Source organism: Pyrenophora tritici-repentis, chromosome 5 (assembly GCF_003171515.1).
Source record: "Pyrenophora tritici-repentis strain M4 chromosome 5, whole genome shotgun sequence".
NCBI lineage: Eukaryota > Fungi > Ascomycota > Dothideomycetes > Pleosporales > Pleosporaceae > Pyrenophora > Pyrenophora tritici-repentis.
Genome location: NC_089394.1, coordinates 888,033 through 910,827, shown reverse-complemented (window position 1 = coordinate 910,827; position 22,795 = coordinate 888,033). Strand labels below are relative to the sequence as shown.

General features: G+C 50.3%; 6 protein-coding genes across 6 annotated transcripts; 2 read left to right on the top strand and 4 right to left on the bottom strand.

Annotated features, from left to right (window-relative positions):
- Window positions 1-428: 428 nt before the first annotated feature.
- On the bottom strand, window positions 429-1,880 carry PtrM4_103180 (F-box multi-domain protein; the record flags this gene model as incomplete). Its single annotated transcript, XM_001936274.1, has 2 exons — window positions 429-1,010; window positions 1,062-1,880. The coding sequence occupies 2 exons, from the start codon at window positions 1,878-1,880 to the stop codon at window positions 429-431; spliced, it is 1,401 nt and encodes a 466-aa protein (XP_001936309.1).
- Window positions 1,881-4,122: 2,242 nt separating this feature from the next.
- On the bottom strand, window positions 4,123-5,418 carry PtrM4_103170 (uncharacterized protein; the record flags this gene model as incomplete). The annotated part of the gene is made up of 1 exon (XM_066107500.1): window positions 4,123-5,418. One exon carries the CDS (start codon window positions 5,416-5,418, stop codon window positions 4,123-4,125), a length of 1,296 nt encoding a protein of 431 aa, XP_065961949.1.
- A 700-nt stretch (window positions 5,419-6,118) lies between these two features.
- PtrM4_103160 (uncharacterized protein) lies at window positions 6,119-8,958 on the bottom strand (the record flags this gene model as incomplete). Its single annotated transcript, XM_001936851.2, has 2 exons — window positions 6,119-6,252; window positions 6,312-8,958. 2 exons carry the CDS (start codon window positions 8,956-8,958, stop codon window positions 6,119-6,121), a joined length of 2,781 nt encoding a protein of 926 aa, XP_001936886.2.
- A 2,170-nt stretch (window positions 8,959-11,128) lies between these two features.
- Window positions 11,129-13,121, bottom strand: PtrM4_103150 (UbiH, 2-polyprenyl-6-methoxyphenol hydroxylase and related FAD-dependent oxidoreductase; the record flags this gene model as incomplete). Its single annotated transcript, XM_001936276.2, has 4 exons — window positions 11,129-11,235; window positions 11,296-11,412; window positions 11,464-11,629; window positions 11,679-13,121. The coding sequence occupies 4 exons, from the start codon at window positions 13,119-13,121 to the stop codon at window positions 11,129-11,131; spliced, it is 1,833 nt and encodes a 610-aa protein (XP_001936311.2).
- A 3,500-nt stretch (window positions 13,122-16,621) lies between these two features.
- PtrM4_103140 (uncharacterized protein) lies at window positions 16,622-19,553 on the top strand (the record flags this gene model as incomplete). Its single annotated transcript, XM_066107499.1, has 3 exons — window positions 16,622-18,001; window positions 18,031-19,199; window positions 19,247-19,553. The coding sequence occupies 3 exons, from the start codon at window positions 16,622-16,624 to the stop codon at window positions 19,551-19,553; spliced, it is 2,856 nt and encodes a 951-aa protein (XP_065961948.1).
- Window positions 19,554-20,458: 905 nt separating this feature from the next.
- Window positions 20,459-22,327, top strand: PtrM4_103130 (uncharacterized protein; the record flags this gene model as incomplete). The annotated part of the gene is made up of 3 exons (XM_066107498.1): window positions 20,459-20,551; window positions 20,582-22,276; window positions 22,325-22,327. The coding sequence occupies 3 exons, from the start codon at window positions 20,459-20,461 to the stop codon at window positions 22,325-22,327; spliced, it is 1,791 nt and encodes a 596-aa protein (XP_065961947.1).
- Window positions 22,328-22,795: the final 468 nt, after the last annotated feature.

Sequence of the window (22,795 nt, the reverse complement as noted above, 5' to 3'; positions counted from 1 at the left end):
CTAGTTTCAGGGGCCTTAATGATAATTCACATTTCAACATGACTTGACCCTTGCTGAGTTCTGTTGAGTGAAGTGTGCAGGGTTTTGGATTTTGTTTTCCGACGTATGCTTGATTGACTTGATGTCTCCGCGGAAGAAAGGGGACGTGTGTTGAGACTGGGCTGTAAAGCATTAAGCCATGGCTTCAGGGATGCGGGGATTGATCTAGGTGATCTGGGATGCTAGAAAGGAGATGTGTACGTATAGGTTCGTGGACTACTAGTAATGAGTTTACTAAGATCTAAACAGAGTATACACTCCATGCACAAATCATGTATCTACAAGAAAGAGACGGTAGCCCATGTATCTCACCTCTCAGAACCCACTCAAGTATATAGAGAGAAGAATAAAACGAAGCCATGACCTCACCCCTTTCCCCATCCACTCACTCAAATATCACTGCCCAGCTCATCAAAGCTATCATCCGGCACAGCCATGGCCTCATTACTGGCCGCCAGCAACATCCTCACCTGCTCCACCACCTTCCTCTGACTCTGCCACCTCTCCACATGACACTCGATCCTAACCCTCAACTCATCCGACCACGCCACGGGGTTCCTCGGCACACTATCCGCATTACGAATCATAGCCGGCAACAAGATATTCATCTGGAAACCCGGTAACGACATGTACGCCTTGAATTCTCCAAACGCGTTGTCCAGTTCGTGTAGTTCATTTTCCATGCTGCGGTAGTTTGCGGCGAGCGTTTCGAGGTGGTGGGTTTGCGTAGGGGAGAGGGCGGCGGCACGGCGGAGGAGCAGGAGAAGGGTTATGGCTTCGTCTTCGATGGGCTGGAGGTTCGTGTTGTGGTTTTCTGAGGGCCGGCCGAAGAGTGGGGTTAGGAGGCGGAGGTGCCAGGCTGTATTGCGGTCGTCGCGGTCGTCGCGGTTGAGGTTTGCGAAGAGGCGATCGCGGCGGATGGCGCGGAGACAGTCTTCCATGTGGCTGTATGTAAAGGGCGAGTTGCGCTTCTGTGTTGGAGGAGTTAGCAGGTGTTGAGATGTTGAGAGGGGTGTATGTACCTTTTCCAACATCAGACGGAGTGCTCGCTCTGTTTTCAGGAACCGGAACATCGTGTCTTTCCAATTAATCCGTATGGATCCCTTGCGCATGGAGAAACAGACCTCGCTCACCAGTCTTTGGGCGGAGAAGTCGAGATCGAGAACAGCATGGTCGAGCCTGATGCACCATCGCAGTGTACCAATGAGTTCATCGCTCGAGCAAAGACAGAGTCGACTCAAAGCATCGATCCACAGTCTATCTGAATCCCAAATATCGCCTTTTCTCGCTGCCGCCCCGCTGATATGTCGGAACTCGTCGAGCCAGCTATCGTCGATTCGGAACAAGGCCTGTCTGCCGCTCCATACTGGTGTATCGTTCTTCGCCGATGCATCAGGAGTTGGTCCTTGTATGCACTCGAAGCGCGCTCTCAGCAGGTGTAGCCTCTCATACTGTTCATCGTCGAGCGCGGTCAGAGGATGCGAGTATCTCGACCCCATGTATCCAATCAGCTCCGTCCGGTGTAGATGATGGAATAGGACCCTCCCATCAATCGCATCCCTAAAACTCCTACACACCAGTCGCCAGTCGAGCACATGATCGACAGGAACGTACTCAAGTATCTGCAGCAGTAGTTCGGCGGGAAGGTGCGCTAGCCTGGTATTGCTAGACGGGGATACCTGGCTCGAGTCGATTGCGCTGAGAAGAGCGGAAATGTCGTCCTGGTTGAAGCCAAGGTTTAGGTGGCGCACGAGATACCCAGGGAGTGGCTGGTGATGTTTGCCGCCAGGAGGGGGGGAAGACGACAGCGTGACGGGCGCTGAGGTACGCGACTGCGACATAGTGGAGAAAAGGTGCGGGGTGGGATAGGATGAGTAAGGGAACGTGTGTCGTGTTAGTGTGGTTTTAAGGCCCGACACCAACCCAACATGCACGTGTGTGGCTTTTGTGGCACGGGCAAATCAATCCTTGGATTGTGTGATTTAATCAAAAAATTCCATCATTCCAGGAAATCCCTTTTCAGCTTGGCTTCGGTTACGCTTTGTTGTTAAATTATTTTTTTCTGGCCGTTCGGGTCTTCATGCGGCGAGATTGGCACTCGCTGTATTATTAGAGCCGCATGCCATCGGCTGTCGGCTTGCCTAGACATGCAAGGTGCTTTTGATACCACCATGTCGGGTCCAAAATTGCACACATGGCAGGTATCGCGTCTGTCAGCAGGCGTGGGGAAATTTTATCTTGAAAAGGAAAGTGTGCAGATGTTTGCATGACAACCTCGGGAGTCTCAGTTGTTTCAGCGCAATGTTCCGATGACCTTCTAGAACTCGTACTCCAGGTTTACACGACTTAGTAATTATTCTAGTACGTATATAGAAGCATAGGACGGGTAAATTCCGGGACTAATCTTAGTGTGTTGTGGCCTGAGGCATACCTAGTCTACCTTATCTTGGATGATAACTCTTATAATGCTATAAACATAAACCGCAGTAGCAGCTTAGTCTAATCTAGAGGAACGCATTTCGTTGGTGGTCGCAGTCGAGTCAGTTTTTGCCACCTTTTGAGCCTCGGATAGGGATGCTAGAAATCGCGCAAACCGCCCTTTAAGAACTACGCCTATTAAGCGACAAGTCTATACGGGAACAGTAGTGTCTAGGACTACCTCTACAATTTTCAGAGGATATCTATCGAGTACTCTACCTATAGTAGGCGATGCATAGGCCAAGCTGTATAGTAACAAGGGGTCTAGTAAGAGTTTAATAATCTCAATCCTAAGCTCCTCAGGAAGTCAGCCAAATAGGTCTTGTTTAGTATTTGCTGTAATGGTCGCTTATGGTACTCTTGGTGGTGCGCTCAAGGTGGGTGTCTGGAGATAAGACAGAGTCACAGACTCGGCAGAGATGGTGGTACTTTATCAAGTAACCATAGCCGAGAAAACGTCATAATGCATACAGAAGGATTCCTGTTGTCCGAAGCATAGTTCATGGTAGAATTGAAGATATAAAAGAAGACTTAAATACAGAGGAGACATGTAACAGGGTGAATAATGTAATTACATAAAAATAAGGAAAAGTCAAACACTTTCCGCCCATAGTAATAGGACGAGATTAAGTCCTTAAATACACAGGTTTTACAGTCAGGATACCCAATATTTTTATTTCGATTTCTAGAAGAGTTAGCGAATACACTTCTTCATCAGTTTATATTTCAACCAAACACGTTTGTATCGCAGGTAGATGTTTTTATTCACCAGAAAAACCAGTATACACGAATTCTGTAGTTCTCTCGTGAAAGAAGGAGACGGAATTTTCAGAAGTCCTCCAGGAACAACTATTTTGTACACTACTAAGAACTCTAGCCTCTCTCTCCATGTCATGTCTACGACTGTTATTTCAGAACAATAAAGACATGTGTCGGATCGTGAGTATCGGTAGAGACGTCGGCTGCTGGACACTTCGGCCCGACTTCGGCCCACCTTGCGCAGAGCTTAGGTATACCTTCGTAGCAGCTGTGTTCGTAATAAAATCAATCACCATCACCGAACAGAATGCATTCCTAGTTATCGTTATTTCCTTTCAGCACTAGTGCTATAGACCTTCCAACAACATGTATCTATCCTCTGTCTTCTATTTTAAGTCTTTTTTAAGTATAAGATAGCAGTGCAGCAGTGCAGAACTCTAAAAATAAAACAATTCGTGCTGTTGATACGGCTAAGGTATCGGAATCACCTTCGTTGCAACGAGTTGAAATGATTGTGATTGTTCTTGTTGTTCTATGGAGGTGGAGGGAGGTCGGCAGTAAGGCAGCAGCTAGAGCTCGGACCACACGGCTTAGTCAGCCGTGTAATCCAAGCTCGTGCATGCAGCAACCAGCTGCCTTATCTACCGCAGGTTCGATTCCCAACACTGACTATCTTTTCTTTTTGTGCCGGGAGATCAGATCCGTCCCCAAATCCTCCAAATCTGTAATAATATCCTGCTGCCGAAATGTAGCTAGTTGCCTATCTCGGCTAGCGCTATACGCCTTCCTGTATGCCCTTATGTCCTCCTCTTGTGTCCTTCGTTATCGCGCACACGTGCCCGTTGACTACTTGGTGCCTTCAAGGTTGCTGAGCTCGGTGCTCTCGGTCGTGGGCTTGGTGTTGCGATCACGGTTGACCCACCCTTGCACTCGGAGGTTGAGCTCGTTAGAGTTGATGAGGTTCTCTATCGCGGCGTTGCAACCTGCCTTTGTCATAGAGTCTGCTGGGTTGTCGCGACCGTCGATCCATCTGATATCCATGAGTTCGCTGCGCTCGTAGGCTTCGCGCATTGCCATGATGTCAATCATAAGGCGTTTCTCCTTGGTGGTGCCGAGCTTGACAAGGCAATCGTATAGCGATCGCGAGTCGGTGCATACCACGATGGGGACCTTAGGTAAGTTGAGTCGTTCCATGACCATATCAATGGTGCCGCCGATCGCGACTGCGATATCTACGCCGTGCGCCATCGCGTAGATCTCGGAGGCGAGGACGCTCCTGGTGATCCGCTTGCATTTGACTGAGGACCAGTGGACGATGTTGCCACGTATCCCGAAGTTTGTGTCGCTTGAGGTGACTTCATTGCCGAGTACGATGACGAATCCCATCTGGGAGCTCATATCCTTGTTGTTGGCAAAGGACGCGTCGACTAGGGTAAACAGCTTGAGGTTGCGTATGTCCAGAGGTACGTAGGTCAACCCATGGCAGAGGTTCTTCTTTTGCCATTCGATGCGTTTGTTTAACTTGGATATTTCTTCTTTTGTAGGCTCACTCGCTTGCGCAGCAGCGGCGAGGTCGAAGCTTGCTTCGGGTTGACAGATTGTCGCGATGTAAGCGCCACGTGCGCGTTGTTGAATGTACGTCTTCTTGTCAGTTGCGATCTCCAGTTTCTCACCTTGTTTCTTTTGGCGTAGTGTGATCACGCCGTCTGTTGTGAGACTAACGACGCACCCGTTAAAGTCGATAGGGTTGTTAGTAGTAAGAAACTGCTTCTCTTTGGCGCTGAAGCGCAGCTCCTTGCTCTCCTTATTGGCAAACACGTCATCGGACAGACCGAGCGTGTCATCAGTTTGCATGCCGACAATACCAAAGCCTAACGCCGTTGGCTTGGTGATTAAGAGGCACGGGTCATAGGTTGATGTTTCCATCCCGAGTGTCGTGGTATGGTGTTTGAAGTAGGTTGACCACCAGTACGCTCCTGCCTCGGCGATGCCGTACAGCGGCTTCACGACCACCATGATGGTGCCTTTGGGGTAGGCATCGCGGAGTTGCGTGGGAAGATCCGCGATGATCGTGCGCTGGAGATGGTCATCGGCTTGCGTGTACGCCTGCGTGATATCTCGAAGCCATAGCGTCATGCCCATTTGAAGCAGTGAGGGTGCAAGCGCGATAATAATGCGCTGACTGGCGCGCTGGATCGTCGGGCTTTGTGTGAGCACAATCCGTTTTCCATCATCGGCATAACCCTGAACAACGAGGCGCGATTTCTCGTACGGCTTAGTGGTAGTTTTGCCTTTGACCTCGTTGACAATCCGTGACTTAAAGACGCGGATGCCACCATGGCGCTGAGGGTCATACTCCTCGAAGCGGAACACTCCGCGAGTGATCAGCGCGTCAATCTCTGCCTTGGTGGATAGTTCGAATGGTTCGCCTAGGGTTGTGATCTTGCCAGTGGCACGCAGCTTCCTGGACAGCACTAAGTCGTCCTCCTCGCGTTGCGTGAGGTTGACGTCGTTGGTCTCGATGGGAGCTGGTTTTGGCTTGTTTTTGGAGCCTTTGGGGCGACCGCGCTTTCGTGGAGGTGGAACTTCTGTCTCTGGGATAAACTCGTCATCGTCCGCATCCCCGCAATTGTCGTTGTCGTCGTCGTCGCGCGGGATAACGGTGGAGTTGTTGCGGTGGTATGGCTGCACCGATGTGACTCGAAATGTCGCCTGCCTGCCGTCGACGTCGACAATCGCGGCGGTTAGGTCGTCGTTCATGGCGATGAGGGTATGGGGACCAGTCCAACCGCGGTTCTCGCGCCAAACCTTTACGCTGCTCTGGATCGGGAGCTGAAGCGTTTCAATGACGTTCGGTCCGTTGCGTGTCGCAAGTGCGTCGTTCACCTGGCGTTTTGCTTTGATCTTGCGGACCTCCGCCATCGCGTTCTTTATCGCTTTCGCGCGCGCGCTGATGGATGGTGATGGCGGCGATGTCTTGGATAGGCGGGGGTAGGTGCCAAAGACGAGGAGAGTAGGCACAAGGCCATCTGGACCAGCAGTGTCGTTGACGGCTTTCACAGCCATCTGGAGGAGGTGTTCAGATGACGTGTCGCTGTCTATGTCGGCGGAGATGACTTCGAAGGCACGGCGGATGGCCGCATGGTACCGCTCCACCTTGCCGATGGAGTTATGCGCCTCGACAGGCACCTCGTCAACCTCGATGGCCATTGTCTTTGCATTGTTGACAAACTCCTCGCTCGCAAAGTTCTTGCCAGCGTCGGTGGCTATGACATCAGGCGGACCAACGTACATATCGATCCACATGGCGCGGAGTGTGTCCCATGTTGTGCTTGCTTTCATGTCGGTGAGAAAGCGCGCTGCTTGGAAGGCAGTTGCTTCGTCAATAGCATGAAGTACTGGCCTCTGATTAATGTACATCACGTCGACGATAAGTCGATAGTTGAAGTTGATATCGTCGCGGAGGGTAAACCGAAATCGTCCTGGCGCCTTGCCAGTAATCTGACATTGGTGACAGAACTTGTTGATCTTTTCGATGGTCGCCGCATCGACTTCGTCATAACCTGCTCTCGCGAGGACCTTGTAGAGTCGTCCCGCAGCTGGATGACCAAAGCGCCGATGGAGTTGCGCAAGCTCTACCTCGGTGAGGTAGTGCGTCGCGGTCTCTTGGTCGTCGAGCAGGAGCCATGGGTGTCCCCATTTGCGCACAATGGGGTACTCCCGTGACTCGTGTACAAGCACGTTGTCAACATTGTTGAGGTAGATCCCGTGGCGGTCCATGTCTGCAAGGCACAGCAAGAAAGGCGTGTTGGTCGGCATCACCGCAAAAAGTATAACGCCGAGCGGGGTTTTGACCTTCACCTCGCCAAGTGAGAGACACTCTGGGTTATCTCCAAATCGAATTCGGTGGCGACCTGCCGTGGACTCATTGATCGTGGCCGATGGCTGGAGGCGTTGCAGTGCCATGACCTGGGTCTTTCCTGCAGTGGAGACTCCGGCCGCGCCGGTGTCGGGCATGATGCCTTGGAAACAGTGAGCACCATATCGGTGATCGAAGGTGAACATGTGGGGTGCCTCCTTTGCAGTCTCCGACGCGTATGGGTCGATCCCAGTGATCGCGTGGGTCGCCGCGGCGTCGTTGAGGTTGATGGTGAGCGCTTGCCCGTCGATGGTTCCGCAAGCAGCGGTGTTGAATTGTTCATGTTGGAAGTACGCATCGAGGTCATCAACGCGGTTGCCGTCGTCGTCCTCTGCCTCGTCATGAAGCTCGATGCCTTCGAATCCGGCGAGGAACACGTCGTAGTCGTCATCGAGATCGTGGTTTTGGACATAAGTCTTGAAGCGTTGGTGCGACTCATTGCGCTCCTCGTGTGAATGTCGCGTTGACCAGCATCCTTGTTTGCCGCACACATAGCACTTTTTATCGTGCGAGCGGCGGGGAGGGTATCGCGGTCGTGACAGCGTCGGTCCGCGGTTGAAGCGACCGGTGCCATAGCCTCGGGGTCTGTCGCGAGGTTCGTCGTTTCGGTTGTATCGTCGGTTTGTGTAGAAGATGTCATCGTCTGTCTGTTCATTGTCATAGTTGAACTGCGTTCGAGCATGCGGGTGACAGCGTTGCCAGTTACCGACGGCGTTGCGGAGCTCTGAAGCGACTGCTTCAAAGGTCGACGCAGGTCGGATCAGGACTGCGCTGCAGGCTTCGACACCCTGGCATGCTGACACAAGTTGTCCGGTGAGGCTTGACTCGCTGAGTCCATTCTGCTGAGCCATCGCTTGGTACAGCTTGTGGAGCTTGTCGATGAGCAAGTCAAGGCATTGCGCAATTGTCTTGTCAGGATTACTTGCGATGACGTCCTTTAGCATAATGGTGCGCCATTCGTTCAAGAACAACTGGTAGTTCTCGGTAGTGTGGAAGTAGGCGCCCAGTTTCGCGATGATGTCTTCGTATCCAAGGTCAAGTGGAGCGATAGATTGGTAGTAGTAAGTTGACGCTTTGCCAGTAAGCATAGTGGAGATGGCTAGCTTGTAGCGGTCAGTTTGGCCAGGTTGAATGCCGACTTTGGCGCAAAGCTCTCGAAAGATGACCAGTTTGTGACTGAGCACGTCATACTTGTCACCACTGAACTTATCGTTGTTATTGTACAGCTTCGCGAGGTTTGTGAGTGCTGTCACGTTGAGTTGAGCTGGCGACGGTGAGTACTGTGCTTGTGGGTATCCTGTTGGTGGCTGCGGAGGGTTAGGGTAACTGTAGTTGCTGTTTGTGAGCTGTCGACACTTGAAACCGTCGACGAGTCGCATAAGCTCAAGCTCGTCGTCAGGCCATATCGGGCACGACGAGAGATGGAGGAGGTTGTACAGTTGCGTTATTACTGTGTCACGACTGTTGATCTGGATGTAAATCCCTCGGTGTCGGAGCAATTCCTTGACTGCTTTCCGGAGCCGCACGTCGACCGCACTTATGATATCTTGAGTCCAATCCTCGAAGGACTTTTGGAACTCCTGGAGGATGAAGAGGTCGAACTGTCCATCGTCTTCAACTTGGACGACCCAATCGAGGACGACAGTGTTCAGTTTGTCGGTGTTTATGACTGTGTCGGTCGGGTCGAGTTCCGCGTTGACATACTCACTCTTGTGCATCTCGGAGTACCACGATCGGTACTTGACGCTCTTGTATGGTGCCATGGTGCTGAAGTCAGTCGATTGTTTGCTGTTAGTTGCAGGCGTTGTCAGTTGTTTTTGTGCGTGGTTGACGCAGATCTTTTCGTTCAAGATCTCCTTCAGAACTGTCGGCGAAAGCGCTACCTTGATAGGTAGTCTCTGCGGGCGGTGCTGTACTTCGCACTCCTTGCTACTGTGAGGTAGGAGGAGTCGCTTCTTGGCCAAGACTACACAGCAAAAGAGCTGATGGGTCTCCTTGTCAGATATCTAGCCGATCTGTGGTGTAGCAACCACTGATCAGTGTTGATACGGCTAAGGTATCGGAATCACCTTCGTTGCAACGAGTTGAAATGATTGTGATTGTTCTTGTTGTTCTATGGAGGTGGAGGGAGGTCGGCAGTAAGGCAGCAGCTAGAGCTCGGACCACACGGCTTAGTCAGCCGTGTAATCCAAGCTCGTGCATGCAGCAACCAGCTGCCTTATCTACCGCAGGTTCGATTCCCAACACGTGCATTAATTTTAGGGAAAAGCAGGTGCTGCTCATGCATGTTCTTCTCCTGTTTATTTTTACGACAAGAGGAGCGGCAGAAGATATATAAAGAGAGGGAAAAGAGGTGCCACTCATCGCATATGCTTCCTGTAATTCTAAAGAGAAGAAGGGCAGCAGGGGACGTAAAATGATAGGGAAAAGCAAGTGCCGCTTATGTGGTGTTCTTTTCGTAAGTTTTAGAGAAGAAGAGTGACAGAGGACGTATAAAGAGAGGAAAAAGAGGTTCCGCTTATCGCATCTGTTTCCTGTAATTTTTAAGAGAAGAAAAGCAACAGAGTACGTATAAAGAGGGGGAAAAGAAGTGCCGCTCATGGCATGTTCTTCCTGTAATTTTCAAGAGAACAAGAGCGGCGGAGAACGTGTAAAGGCAAGTTTAGGTAAGGAAGTGCTACTCATATGTTCAAGATCCCTGTAATTTTTAAGAGCGGAAGAGCGGCAGAGGACGTATAAAGAGAAGTTTACGTTAGGAAGTGCCGCTCATGCTATATGTTCTTCCTGTTTTTTAAGAGAAAAAAGAGAGGCAAAGAATATTACGAAAGCTGTTGATTGGCTTTGCACTAAGTGCGTAAAGGGAAATAACGATAACTAGTAATGCATTCTGTTCGGTGATTGTTCTTATTTACGAACATAGCTGCTACGAAGGTATACCTAAGCTCTGCGCAAGGTGGGCCGAAGTCGGGCCGAAGTGTCAAGCAGCCGACGTCTCTACCGATACTCACGATCCGACAGCTTGGATTTTTTGCATCCGACACAGTGATCATGATTTGAATCTAAAAACCACAGGACTTGATAGCCCAAGACTTGGAGGTTGGAAATGTTTGGGAAATCTTAGAGACGGTAGGAGACATGATGAGCTCAAGGGTGCATTTCAGAATTTTCGAGATATCCAAGGATTTTCAGAAACGGCAGAGAACAACAATAAGCTCAGGGTTAAATTTCGGGATTTTCTAGATATTTGTCAAGTTTTAGAAACAGCAGGAAACATGATGAGCTTAAGGGTGAATTTCAGAATTTCCAAGATATTCGAGAATTTTCGGAAACAGAATGAAACACCCTCTTGCTGCAGAGCATACTTTTTTGAGTTCCGAGGAACCAGAGAAAACAATCTCCGTAGTAATTGAGTACTTTACTTTTAGAAAGTCGTACATAAAAACCCCACTTAGGGCTTTTGGTACTGGTGTATTTTAATCTTTTTCACAAACAGAACAACATCCCATGGTGGAAGGTGCATTTTTAGAGCTAAAAGGCAAGGGGGAGAGCGGCAGGCACAAAAGACGTGCGATTTTTGAGGCGAGTAAAAGAAGAAGGAGGAACAAAGAACATCTTAGTAAATGCTTATTATTTTAGAAACACACACACACATCCAGCTCCCTTGTCTGTTATTTTTTTTAGAGAAGAGAACAGAACGGACACCCCATCGGTGGGATATTTTACTGTTTGAAGAAAAGCAAGTAGAAATTAACACAATGTGTGATTAGAAGACTATGTGCGGGTTGGACAGGTCTTATACCTGCCAGAGGCCCAGCCTAATCACGTGCTGATACTGATCACGTGGTAACACTAATACCGCCGTTCAATGTTACTGACCGCAATGCCATGACATGACACGTCACGTCATAGTCTAACGCCTTGCAGCCTCGCGCATTACAGCCTCGCGCCTGCATTCAACCTTGGTACCTGCTCGAGCAAACAGCCCTCGAAGAACTTTGAGATACCAGACAAATCGTCAAGAGTCGTGACTTTGGAAACATCTGCATGCTATTAGCATCATGCGCTCGTCACTGCTAATTAGTTTGGGGAGGCTGGCTTACATTGATCTGGTCGCACCAGCACAATCGCACCAGCGGAGGGATCAACACCGTACTTTTGGTATGCGTGGCCGTGGCCAGAGTTGTAGTGCTCGTCGTCGATGTATGTCTTGTGTAGATCTGGCAGGGATGTAAGGACAGAGTGAGAAGGCTTGTTGAGAAGACACATACCTCGTATTCCCCACTTCCCACTCTTAGGCCAGAAGTAATCTGGTATGTGCTCTTGCTTTGTTTCGGTGAATTTGGTCGTGAGGACCAGGATAGACTCGATCACGCTGTCAATGTAGTTTGTGGCCGGTGTGTATCTCCGCGCTATTGCCTCAAGGGTGTTTGCGAGCTACAAGTTGTGAGCATGATGAATAGTTAAGTGGATGATGCTGTCCTACCTTGCGCAATTGCGCATGATGATCTGGCTGGTTGATGTCACCTCCAAACACTACGACCCTCCATTTTGCATCACTTTTGATCACACTCTGCAGCTGTATGGCCTTGCAGTCACAGAACCGGATAACTTGAGCACTAGGGAACCTCATGCCAACTGTAATGCCCGTTGCCAGGTTGACCCTACCCCCAGCACTTTCCCCGCTAGTAATCATGGAATCTTCGTACTTTGCTGTGAACCCCGCTGTATACCTCCCACTCTTGATAAAGTAATCCGCAAACTCGCCCTCATACTCTTCTTTCCTTCCAATCTTCTTCGTAAGCTCCTTGTCGAAAGCAATTAGATCGGCGGCTGTCTTGCCGCGTTCGGTAACATATGTTGGGATCAATGAAGGGGGTGAAAGACCTGAAAGCACGGAGCCGAGCTTCCAACCAATGTTGTACCCATCTTGTATGGATACATTCATGCCTTGGCCTGCTTTGGGGGAGTGGGTGTGGCATGCATCGCCAGTAAGGAAGACGCGGTTGTGTGCATGAAAGGCCGAGGCGAGGCGCTGGCCAATGCTGTACGCACTCCACCAAAATACTCCAGCAAACTCCATTGAGTACGGTGCAAAGATCCTTCGAGCTTGATCTTGGAGGTCGGCCAGCTTCACCTCCTTGGGCTGCACACCTGCAGGTAGCTGAATGTAGAACCGAGCCAATTGACCGCCCTCACGAGGGATGATGAGTAGATTACCGGAAGTGCTGTGGATCACGCATTTACGGCGAATGTCAGGGAAGTTGGTTAATGGGTAGATGTCCATAACGCCCCACACAGTGTCGGATGTGTCGCCCAGCATGCGGATATCGAGAGCTTTGCGTATAGTTGAATGCGCACCATCGCAGCCCAAGACGTATTTTGCCTCCCATACCTCCTCTTTCCCAGCTTTCTCCGCAGTGACCTTGACACAGTGCGCATTGGGGTCGTGCTTCCTGGTTTCGTCAATTTCGAGTCCCTTGACCGCCCATCCATACTCGATCCCATTGCTTGTACCCTCTTTCCATCTTCCTTGCTCCTTCAACACGCTTTCCATCTTTTCAAGCATTATACCGTTCATGCGAGCTTGGTTTAAGATGACATGCGGCAAATGACTCAGCCCTTGCTCTGTATCGATAGTCCTGCTCTTTCGTCTGATGTCGCCTTGCGCTTTTCCATTGGCATCTTCATCGAACCCCCAAAAGCACACCTCAAGAATGTGGTAGGATTCACGTAGGAGTTCTTCCGACAAGCCGAAAGACTCGTATATCTCTACCGTGCGCACTTGTACCCCGTCTGCTTGGCCGATTTTGAGGGGCCCGTCGCGCCGTTCCAAGATAGTGAAGGGGATGTTGTAGATTGCAAGCCAGGTGGCTGCAAACACGCCTGCAGAGCCGGAACCAGCTATCAGGACATCTGTTTGGGGCATTGTGGTAGCGCGAATTAATATCAGTGGTTATGATGTTGATGCACGTCAAGGTGGTAACAATGTTTGGTGATTACGGTTGCTGGGAGCTATGTTCACAAGTGCACAAATGGAAAAGAAGCATGTATGATGGCAGTCAGCACATTAAAGTATACGACGGACATGACGGATACACAAGTAAGCGGAGGTCAAAGCTGCGATATGTCCGGCAATGTGTCGGTCATGATGCGGGGGAATGCGACCCGCCAGCCATTAACGTGCCCGTGCGCGAGACGCCCGGATTCGCGAGACGCCCCGCCGAACACCAAATTGTGAAATCAACACTAACTTCAACGCGTCATAACTCTACCAATATGGACCCAATCCAAGCTGCAATTGCAGCATTTGAATCGCGAGAGCTAGGAGAACAAACCTCGTATACAAAAATTGCAGCTAAGTACAACGTTGATCGATCAACACTTAGCCGAAGACACCAGGGCTCTCAAGCACCACAACAAGCCCGTACACTCTAGAAGCTAGTACTCAATCCACAACAAGAGCTAGAGCTTGTGAGATATATAAAAACGCTCACAGAGAGAGGCCTTCCCCCTACAAGAGAGATGATTAGGAATTTCTTATCAGAAGTAGCCCATCAGCAGCTTAGCGAGAGCTAGGTTACTCGCTTTATTAACAGACACAAGATCCATCTTATCTCAAAGTGGACCAGCGCTATGGATCGTACGCGCCACCTAGCTAATTCTAAGTTAAAGTATAGACTCTACTTCGAGCTACTGCACCGAAAGATCACCGAATACTACCTTAAGGCTCGAGATATATACAATATAGATAAGAAGGGCTTCTTAATTAGCTTAATAGGCAGAAGCAAGAGGATATTTAGCAGGCGTTAATAGGAGAAGAAGGAGGTTCGAGCATCTCTCTAGGATAGATTACGCGAGTTTCTAACAATCCTGGCCTACTGCTGCGATGATAGGAGCTCGCTGCCTCTAAGCCTTATCTACGTAGCTGCAAATAGAGCCATACGATCGAGTTAGGTAGAGGATATTAAGGCAGGAGAATATAAGGTCTTTGTCTTATTATCTCTAATAGGCTAGTCAAACAATAACGTAGGCCTAGCTTAGCTAGAGCAGGTGTTTGATCGCTATACAAAGCAGCGATTAGGGAGATAGCGATTGCTTATCCTTAATAGCCATAGATCTTATGTTACGATGGAGTTTATCGACTACTGCGATCGCCATAGGATTATCCTTATAATCCTTCCCCCCTATTTAACTTACACGCTCTAGCCGCTTAATGTAGTGCTGTTTAAGCCACTCTCTTAAGCCTACTCTAACGAGCTTACTAACTATCTTTATAAGGCTCAAGGCCTTATTCTAATTAAGAAAGGGGACTTCTTCCCGCTCTTCTAGAGCGCCTAGATATCCTCCTTTACAGAGAGCCTTATATTAAAGGCCTTCGAAGCCACTAGGATCTAGCTAATAGATGCCAACGTTATCCTTCGTAGATTTGCTAGCACGCTAGAAGCTAAGAGAAGCTTATCGTTAGGGCTCTCTGATTATGACTGGAGAAAGCTCGATTAGTTAGTACGAGCTGCTGTCAATAATAGCTATTAGTATAAGGCAAGAAAGCTGCGCTTAAGCGTTCACTATCTCTCTGTGCAGTATAAGCTTTTACAGCATAAGAACGAGGGCTTAAAGGAGGCTCTTTAACATAAAAAGAAGTATAAGAAGAAGGGCAAAGCTCTTGACCTTCAACAGCGCTAGGAGTATCACGGTGGCGCAGTCTACTGGTCTCCTCGCAAGCTGCGTAAGGCTCGAGCTAGAGAAGCAGTACGGGAGCGAGATGAGATAGAGGAGAAACTCTAAAAAGCACGGGCTAAGAAGCAGCGCGAGGAGGCTCGACTGCAGCGTTAAGTTGAGCTCGAGGAGAGGCGTGTGGAGAGGCAGACACTCAAGGAGATGAGGGAGCTTGAGCGAGCTAAGAAAGCAGCTAAACGCGCGCGCTAGAAGGAGGAGAGAGATGCTGCTAAAGCTCTACAATTATCCTAAAAGGGAAAGAGAAAAGCCTTACAAGTATTCTCAGCAAGCAGCAAGCGTTAAAAACGCGTTAGGGCTGCTCGCGCTGGTGCTCAAGTTCAAGAAGAGCCTCCAGCTCCTCCACCAAAGCTCACACACCGAACATCAACTTTTCCAGGTCGGCGAAAGGTCGATATCCATCGATTTTTCGTTAGAACACGACTCAAATGCCTTCTTAAATCTGTTTCCCAGCATCCTCCCTCTGCTGCAGGCGTTGTGGCAGGCGCGCTGGCTTCTTTTGTCTTTCAGCTCCCTGGTGAGCTGAAATCTTTTCAAAATGGCCCGTGCGCCACTCAGATTTTCACGTTCGGTCGAAGGCCACACCCACAGCTAAGACAAGGAGACCATCTTAACACTCCTTGTTCTTGCAAGATATAGGCACCTGCCAGGCCTAAATACAAAAGCTCTCCATGCGAAGAGCTATGGCACGATCCGACAGAGCACCGGCTCTCAACACCTACAACGATGAGAGCTGCCCGCAGCTCTCAGAAGACCAACTGTCAGCGTCCCCGATCTGACACAACACGCAAACAAGGCAGCCAGCAAGGCCTTACACACAACTTGGAGATGAAGGAGGAGAATAAGGTCTGGCATTGCCTTGCCTTCACACCCACCTCCTACACAACCCCGGCCCCACAGCCCAGAACTAAAATAGAGTCTTTTCAACTGGCGGAAATTACCCTACAAGACTGCATACACTGCCAACACCCAAAGAATAGGAGCACCTGAGTACTAGTTAGGGCGCTACCCGTCTTTCATGCCCCCTGGGAGGCTTTCATAGGACGTTAAACAATACATACATACATACATACCAAAGCTCACACCGGGTGCTCACCTATACCCGTAAGAGCCCAAATATAAGGGCTACTCTTATACACCCACGCATCAGCCGGGATGTGCTATGGATCGAGGCCAACGGCTACCGCATATTGAATGTTTATAGGCAGCCACAGAATGACTCGACATTTCAATACCTCACAGCTTTAACGCCACCCCGTAACTGCCTTGTAGGGGTGACTTAAACGCCCGCCATGAACTTTTTGAGCCCGGCTCCACGTCGGCCAATAGGGGGCAGAGATCGCCCGCTGGGCCACTCAGAACGACATACCCTACATCGGCGAGGCAGGTAACCCAACACATCGGGCGGGACACGTGCTAGACGTATCCTTCTCAAATATACCCTTCGCTAGAACGACAGTCCGCGAAGATATGTATACAGGGTCAGACCATTTCACCCTAGTGACTGTCCTTCCAAGCCGAGGGAGAGCGGTGCTAGAACAGCATCACTACCGGGTCCACGAGAGAAACATAGATAGGTTTGCCGGGCTAGTTCAACTCTACACAGTAGGCGTACAGCCAATTAGCAATAGCGCCCCAGCGGACGTAATCGACGCAAGCATAGCTAGAATCACCCAAGCTATAGGAGATGCAATGCACGCGGCGGGAACACCAAATAGAGAAAAAGGCCACTCCGCCCCATGGTGGACAGAGGACTGTAGAGTGGCGTATAAGCGGCATATCCAGGAAAAGTCGGACTATGGCCAATCCCCCTCAGAAGCCACCCGTGCGTTCCTAGCTACGGTACGAAAAGCCAAGAGAACGTACTGGCAGCAGCGCATAGACGGCTGTAATAACGACAAAGATCTATACAAGCTAGTAGGCTGGCATAAACTATCATTCGACCAACGGGACACCCCACTTGTAATCGAAGGTAGGACAATCACAGCACCACTCGAGAAAGCTGAGGCACTTAGAGAGGCAATCCTCGACCGTTTTTCGGCGGAGGACGACCTCCTAGAACCACCGCCTCTTGACAACGACCCGCAAACCACGCCACTACCATGGGACACATACATATCGATGGAGGAGACTGAACGCTACGTGATTGGAGTATCTAGCACCTCCCCAGGACCCGATCAGGTGACCGTCCGACTCCTAAAGGCATGCTGGGAACACATTAGACACCTAGTGCTAGGCATCTACCGGGCGTGCATGGAACAAGGCCACTACCCAGCCGCCTGGAAGACGGTAGAAGTGGCCATGATACCCAAAGTCGGGAAGAAGGATAAGTCCTCACCCAGATCAATGAGACCAATTGCCCTATCGTCCTGTCTAGGGAAGGGACTCGAGCGTATCATAGCAAGGCGCATAGCACACACAGCTATGGCTTTTGACATCCTAAGCCCACAGCACGGTGGAGCGCTGCCAAAACGCTCTGCGATGGACCTGGCGACCGCATTCACACACGACGTGGAGATGGCTTGGTCAAGACACGAGCATGTCTCTATGCTCACGTTAGACGTCCAAGGGGCGTTTGACGCGCTGCTGAAAAACAGGCTACTACACCGAATGCGGCAACAAGGGTGGCCACCCCTACTCCGGAAATTTATCCAGAACTTCCTGTCGGAAAGGAGGGTGCGAGTACGCCTAGGCAATGTCACTACACCTGTACATCGAGTGGCCTGCGGCACCCCGCAGGGATCGCCGCTATCACCGGTCCTATACACCCTATACCTAGCTGAACTACTCAACCAGGACCGAAAACTCCGGTTCGGGTATGCCGACGACATCAACCTATACCGGGTCTCCCACTCTTTAGACGAGAACGTCGCACTGCTAGCAGAGGACCTCAAATCTATCAATGAATGGGGAGCTGCGAACAAGATCACGTTTGCACCAGAGAAACGGGAGCTGATCCACCTCACGCGCCAGAAAGGACTACATGCGCCGCCAATCCAATTGGAAGATCAAACAATTCACCCTATAGCCCCTGCGCAGGGGGGAAGCCAGACAGCGCTGCGCTGGCTTGGGGTGTGGTTTGATAGGGACTAACTTTCAAGAAGCACGTCGCAGAAAGGGCGGCGCAAGCTAGGAAAGTAGCGAACCATCTCCGGAGCCTCGCCAACACAGCCCACGGCCCTCCAGCAGGATCGCTACGCAAGGCAGCCATAACATGTATCCTGCCCATACTACTATACGGAGCCGAAACATGGTACGAGGGCAGGACGAAGAACCCACGAATTGCAAGGGTTTCCCGTAAACCCACGGTCAGCACTAGGGTAGGCTGGCACCTAACCACGATAGATCAGGCACTAATAGCAGCCACGAAGGCAATCCTCCCTGCGTGGAGGACAACACCAAACGCAGTACTGCTAAGAGAAGCTGCGATGCCGTCGGCACAGGTGGCGCTAGAGGAGGCCAAGCTCCGCTTTGCAGTTCACCTACGCACAATAGACGACAAGCACCCACTTACTAATAGAACTACACTGCCACTAGTCATACGAGGACGCGCAGCGGGCAACCGACGGATACCAAGATCGAAGGTTCAGCGCGTAGCACAACTGCTACCCGCCACACCCCGAAACGTCCTAGCCAGCCCTCACTTTTCAGACGGGTCGAGGCAGGATCCAACGCAAGGGCAAGGAAAGGACATTGCTGCCCAGAATTTCACCATCTGGTGGGAGTCTCTTGGACAAGAGACAATCACTGTCTTCTCAGACGGGTCTGAACAACAAATCAACGGTACAAGGGTGGTCACTTACGGGTACGCTATATACCAGGGCCAGGCCGCCGTGGCGACTGGACAAGGCTCACTAAATGCCCTTAGCCACGTCTTCGATGCGGAGGCTATAGGCGCGTGCAGAGGACTCAAACACGCACTACAACTCTCACTGCCTAGCCAGAGGGAGATCGTACTTTGCATAGACAGCACTTCGGTAATATGGGGCATACGCGGAACCGCCCCTACCTCCTCCCAATGGGCGTTCCTCCAAATCCATGGAGCTATGGAGGCCTACAACGTGAAAACGCGGTGGGCGCCGGGACACATGAAGATTGTTGGAAACGAGCTCGCCGACCAGCTGGCTGACAGCGAGGCCAAAGACCCGCACCAGCCATACGGCATGGCCGCCTCCCCCACAAGATCCGGTATACGAACAGTAGGCCGCCGCCTCCTCGAACATACAAGGGACACTTGGTGGCAGGATAAGAGCAGTAGGCTATCAGCATGGTACACGCAATGGCAGCTGCCATACGATACTAGGCGCACGCCCGCAGCGCTATGGCTACCCGAAGGATACTCGCGAAAGTCCTTATGATACGCTCAACGCATGGCGACTTTGAATGGTACCACCGAAAATTCAACCACGAGGATACCTCGAAATGCCTATGCGGCAGGCCCAAGACGCCAGAACACCTAGTGTTCTGCAAGAGAGCCACAACACACTTCAAGAAGTGGCCTCTACGCCCCATCGTGCCCCCTCGCACAAGACAGGAAGGCCTAGCGTACCTCGCGCAATTAATAGACCAGCCACAAGAGTTCGAGACCTTCGTTAAGGTAACGAACTCCTTCTATAACGAGTGATTTCTATTTTTGAATTTCACAAAGACCCGCTGAATTCCTTGGCATTATTCAGTGTAGGATTCGCGGCAGAACGCCGCATAGATGCCACAACCCACACGCTCTCTTTCAAACTTTTCATTATATCTCAAACTGCCTCTTGTTACTTTTTCGTTTCTCTCTCTAAAAAGCAGTCATTGTACTGCATCGATCAAAGGCGCAAGCCACGAAATACTAGAATATTGTAGGAAAACGGCTTCAAATGGCGGGAGTCCTTTTCACGAACATGTATATAGGCAGGACATCACTCCCCTTAGATACAAAACACCTAGGAATAGGTTCCACGAGGCAAGTGCGACAGCACTATAAGACCACGGCGGGACCCGCCCGAATACCCTATGGGAGGTTACAGATAGGGCGTTAAACCATAATCAACATCAACATCAACCAAAGCTCACATCACGTGGCCGCAACGTCAACCTCCCACAAAAATTTAGATAGTACAAGTTAATTGCAAGCACCTATTTACTGCAACACTACGTTTTTATGAATATTAAGCTACTGTGTGGCGTTGTACGGCTTCAAATTTGAGATCGCTGAGATGGTGTTCGGCGGGGCGTCTCGCGAATCCGGGCGTCTCGCGCACGGGCACGTTAGCGTGTTCTGGAGCACCATTGAATCCGAGGCAGAGACGCAGCTGCAAGATATCTAGCGTATGAAAGGGATGAAGTCATTTCCAACGTTTTATTCTCACAATAGACATAGGTTCATGATAATTTATTATCTTTCACGTGGGTTTGGTTATGACGTGCCGGAGCTACGCAGAGATCCCGGATCCTAGAGCACTAACATGCCCGTGCGCATGATGCGCGGGGAACACCAAAACGCGTCCACCTCCATCATTTTCAACCCACGATAACTCCACCAATATGGATCCAATTCAAGCAGCAATTGAAGAAATCGAATCTCTAGAAGAAGGAGAACATTTTACCTATACAGAAGTTGCTGCGAAACACAATGTTGTCAGATCTACGCTGACCCGAAGGCACTAGGGCCAGACAAGCTCTGCGAACGATAAAAAAGCCAACCAGCAGAAACTCAACCCACAACAAGAGCTAGAACTTGTACGATATATAGAGAGTCTCTCAAAACGAGGGCTACCGCCTACGAGAGAGATGATCAAAAATTTTGCCTCTGAGGTCGCTCATCAGCCGCTGGGCGAGGCATGGATTACCCGTTTTGTCCACCGACACGACGTCCATCTCATCTCAAAATGGACCTCCGGTCTCGATCGTACACGCGTTCTGGCCGACTCTGAGGTCAAATATAGACTCTACTTTGAGCTGCTACACGGGAAGATGGAGGAGTACAATATTGAGCCAGGAAACACCTATAATATGGATGAGAAGGGCTTCTTGATGGGCCTCATTGGGAGAAGCAAAAGGATCTTTTCCCGACGTCAATGGGATAAGAAAGAGGTTAGAGCACCTCTTCAAGATGGATCACGTGAGCTTTTGACGCTGCTAGCCTGTTGTTGCGCAGATGGGAGCTTCTTACCGCCCAGCCTTATCTACGCTGCTGAAAACGGTGCCCTACGATCATCTTGGGTGGATGATATAAACGTAAAGAAACACCAGGTTTTTGTAACCTCAACACCAACAGGATGGAGCAATAATGACGTCGGTTTGGCCTGGCTTGAACAGGTATTTGATCGCCACACGAAGCAGAAAGCTCGCCGCGGGAGAAACTACCGATTACTCATCCTAGATGGCCATGGGAGCCATATAACAATGGCTTTTGTAGACTACTGCGATCGCAATCGTATACTCCTCATGGTGTTTCCACCTCATTTAACCCACACGCTGCAACCGCTCGACGTCGTACTTTTCAAGCCGCTCTCACAGGCCTATACCCAACGCCTCACCACCTATCTCCATGAGGCTCAAGGGCTCATCTCCATCGCCAAAGGTGACTTTTTTGGTCTGTTTTGGGACGCCTGGGTGTCTGTTTTCAGCAGGGAAACGCTCATCTCAAAGGCGTTTGGAACAACAGGAATATGGCCAAAAGACCCCAACGTCGTGCTCAAAAGGTTCACCCGAACGCCCAAACGATCACCCAGCTCATCAAGGCTCTCACCATCTGATTGGCTACAAATGGAGCGTTTAGTACGAGCTGCAGTGAAGGATACCCGCCAGGACGAGGCCAAAAAGTTGAGCCTTACCCTTCATCAAGTCTCTGTCCAAAACCAGCTTTTGCAGCATGAAAACAGGGGTCTACATAAGGCTCTACAACACCAAAAGAAGCACAAAAAGAAGGGCAAAGCCCTTGACCTTCAACAGCGTCAAGAGTACCATGGTGGAGCTATCTTCTGGTCTCCTCGAAAGGTTAGAGAGGCCCGTGCAAGGGAGAAGGTCAGGGCTGACGATGAGATGGAGGAGAAACTCCAAAAAGCTCGTCGTAAGGAGTCACGTGAGGCTGCTAAAGTCCAGCGTCAAATTGAGCTAGAGGACAGGCGTGCAGAACGAGAGAGACTCAAGGTGGTGAGGGAGAAGGAGAAGGCTGAGAAACAGGCTGAACGCGAGCGTCAGAAACAGCAGCGCAACGCTGAGAAAGCTATACAATTGTCCCAAAGAGGTAAGCGCAAAGCCTCACAAGCAGTCTCCTCTAAGGAGAAGCGTCAGAAACGTTCTGGTAGTGATGCAGCTGCTGGGCAAGCTGTTGCGCGCTCTCCATCTCCTCCACCAAAGGTGACGTCACGGGGACGCAACGTCAAGCTTCCAAGTAAATTCAAATAGTAAAAAATGATCGCAAGGTCTTGTTTACTAAACCACCAAGAAAGTTCGCGATAATAGCTATTGTACGTGTTATTATAGCCTCATCTTTGTGATCTTAGAAATGGTGTTCCGCGCGCATCACGCGCACGGGCATGTTAACACCAAAAACAACATACATGATGCACTACTGCACACTGCTTTTTGGTGTGCTGGCCATGACATGCAAGGAACATGGACTTGCAGCCTGCAGCCATGAATTCAAGCTCCGTGGGATCTGCGCATTTAGCACCCTCGTCCCACCGTATCGTCGGGATAGTCGGGAGAAGTCATTACCGACAACCTGGTGAGCAGACAAGCATGTTAGGGGCATTGAATTAGAGTTGTATTACTATATACGCGCTGAAAACATCATAATTGCTCATCTGTATGTTCATATCAAACACTCTCCCAGCCTCCGATCCTCCACTGGTATAATAACCGGAGTCGACAGTA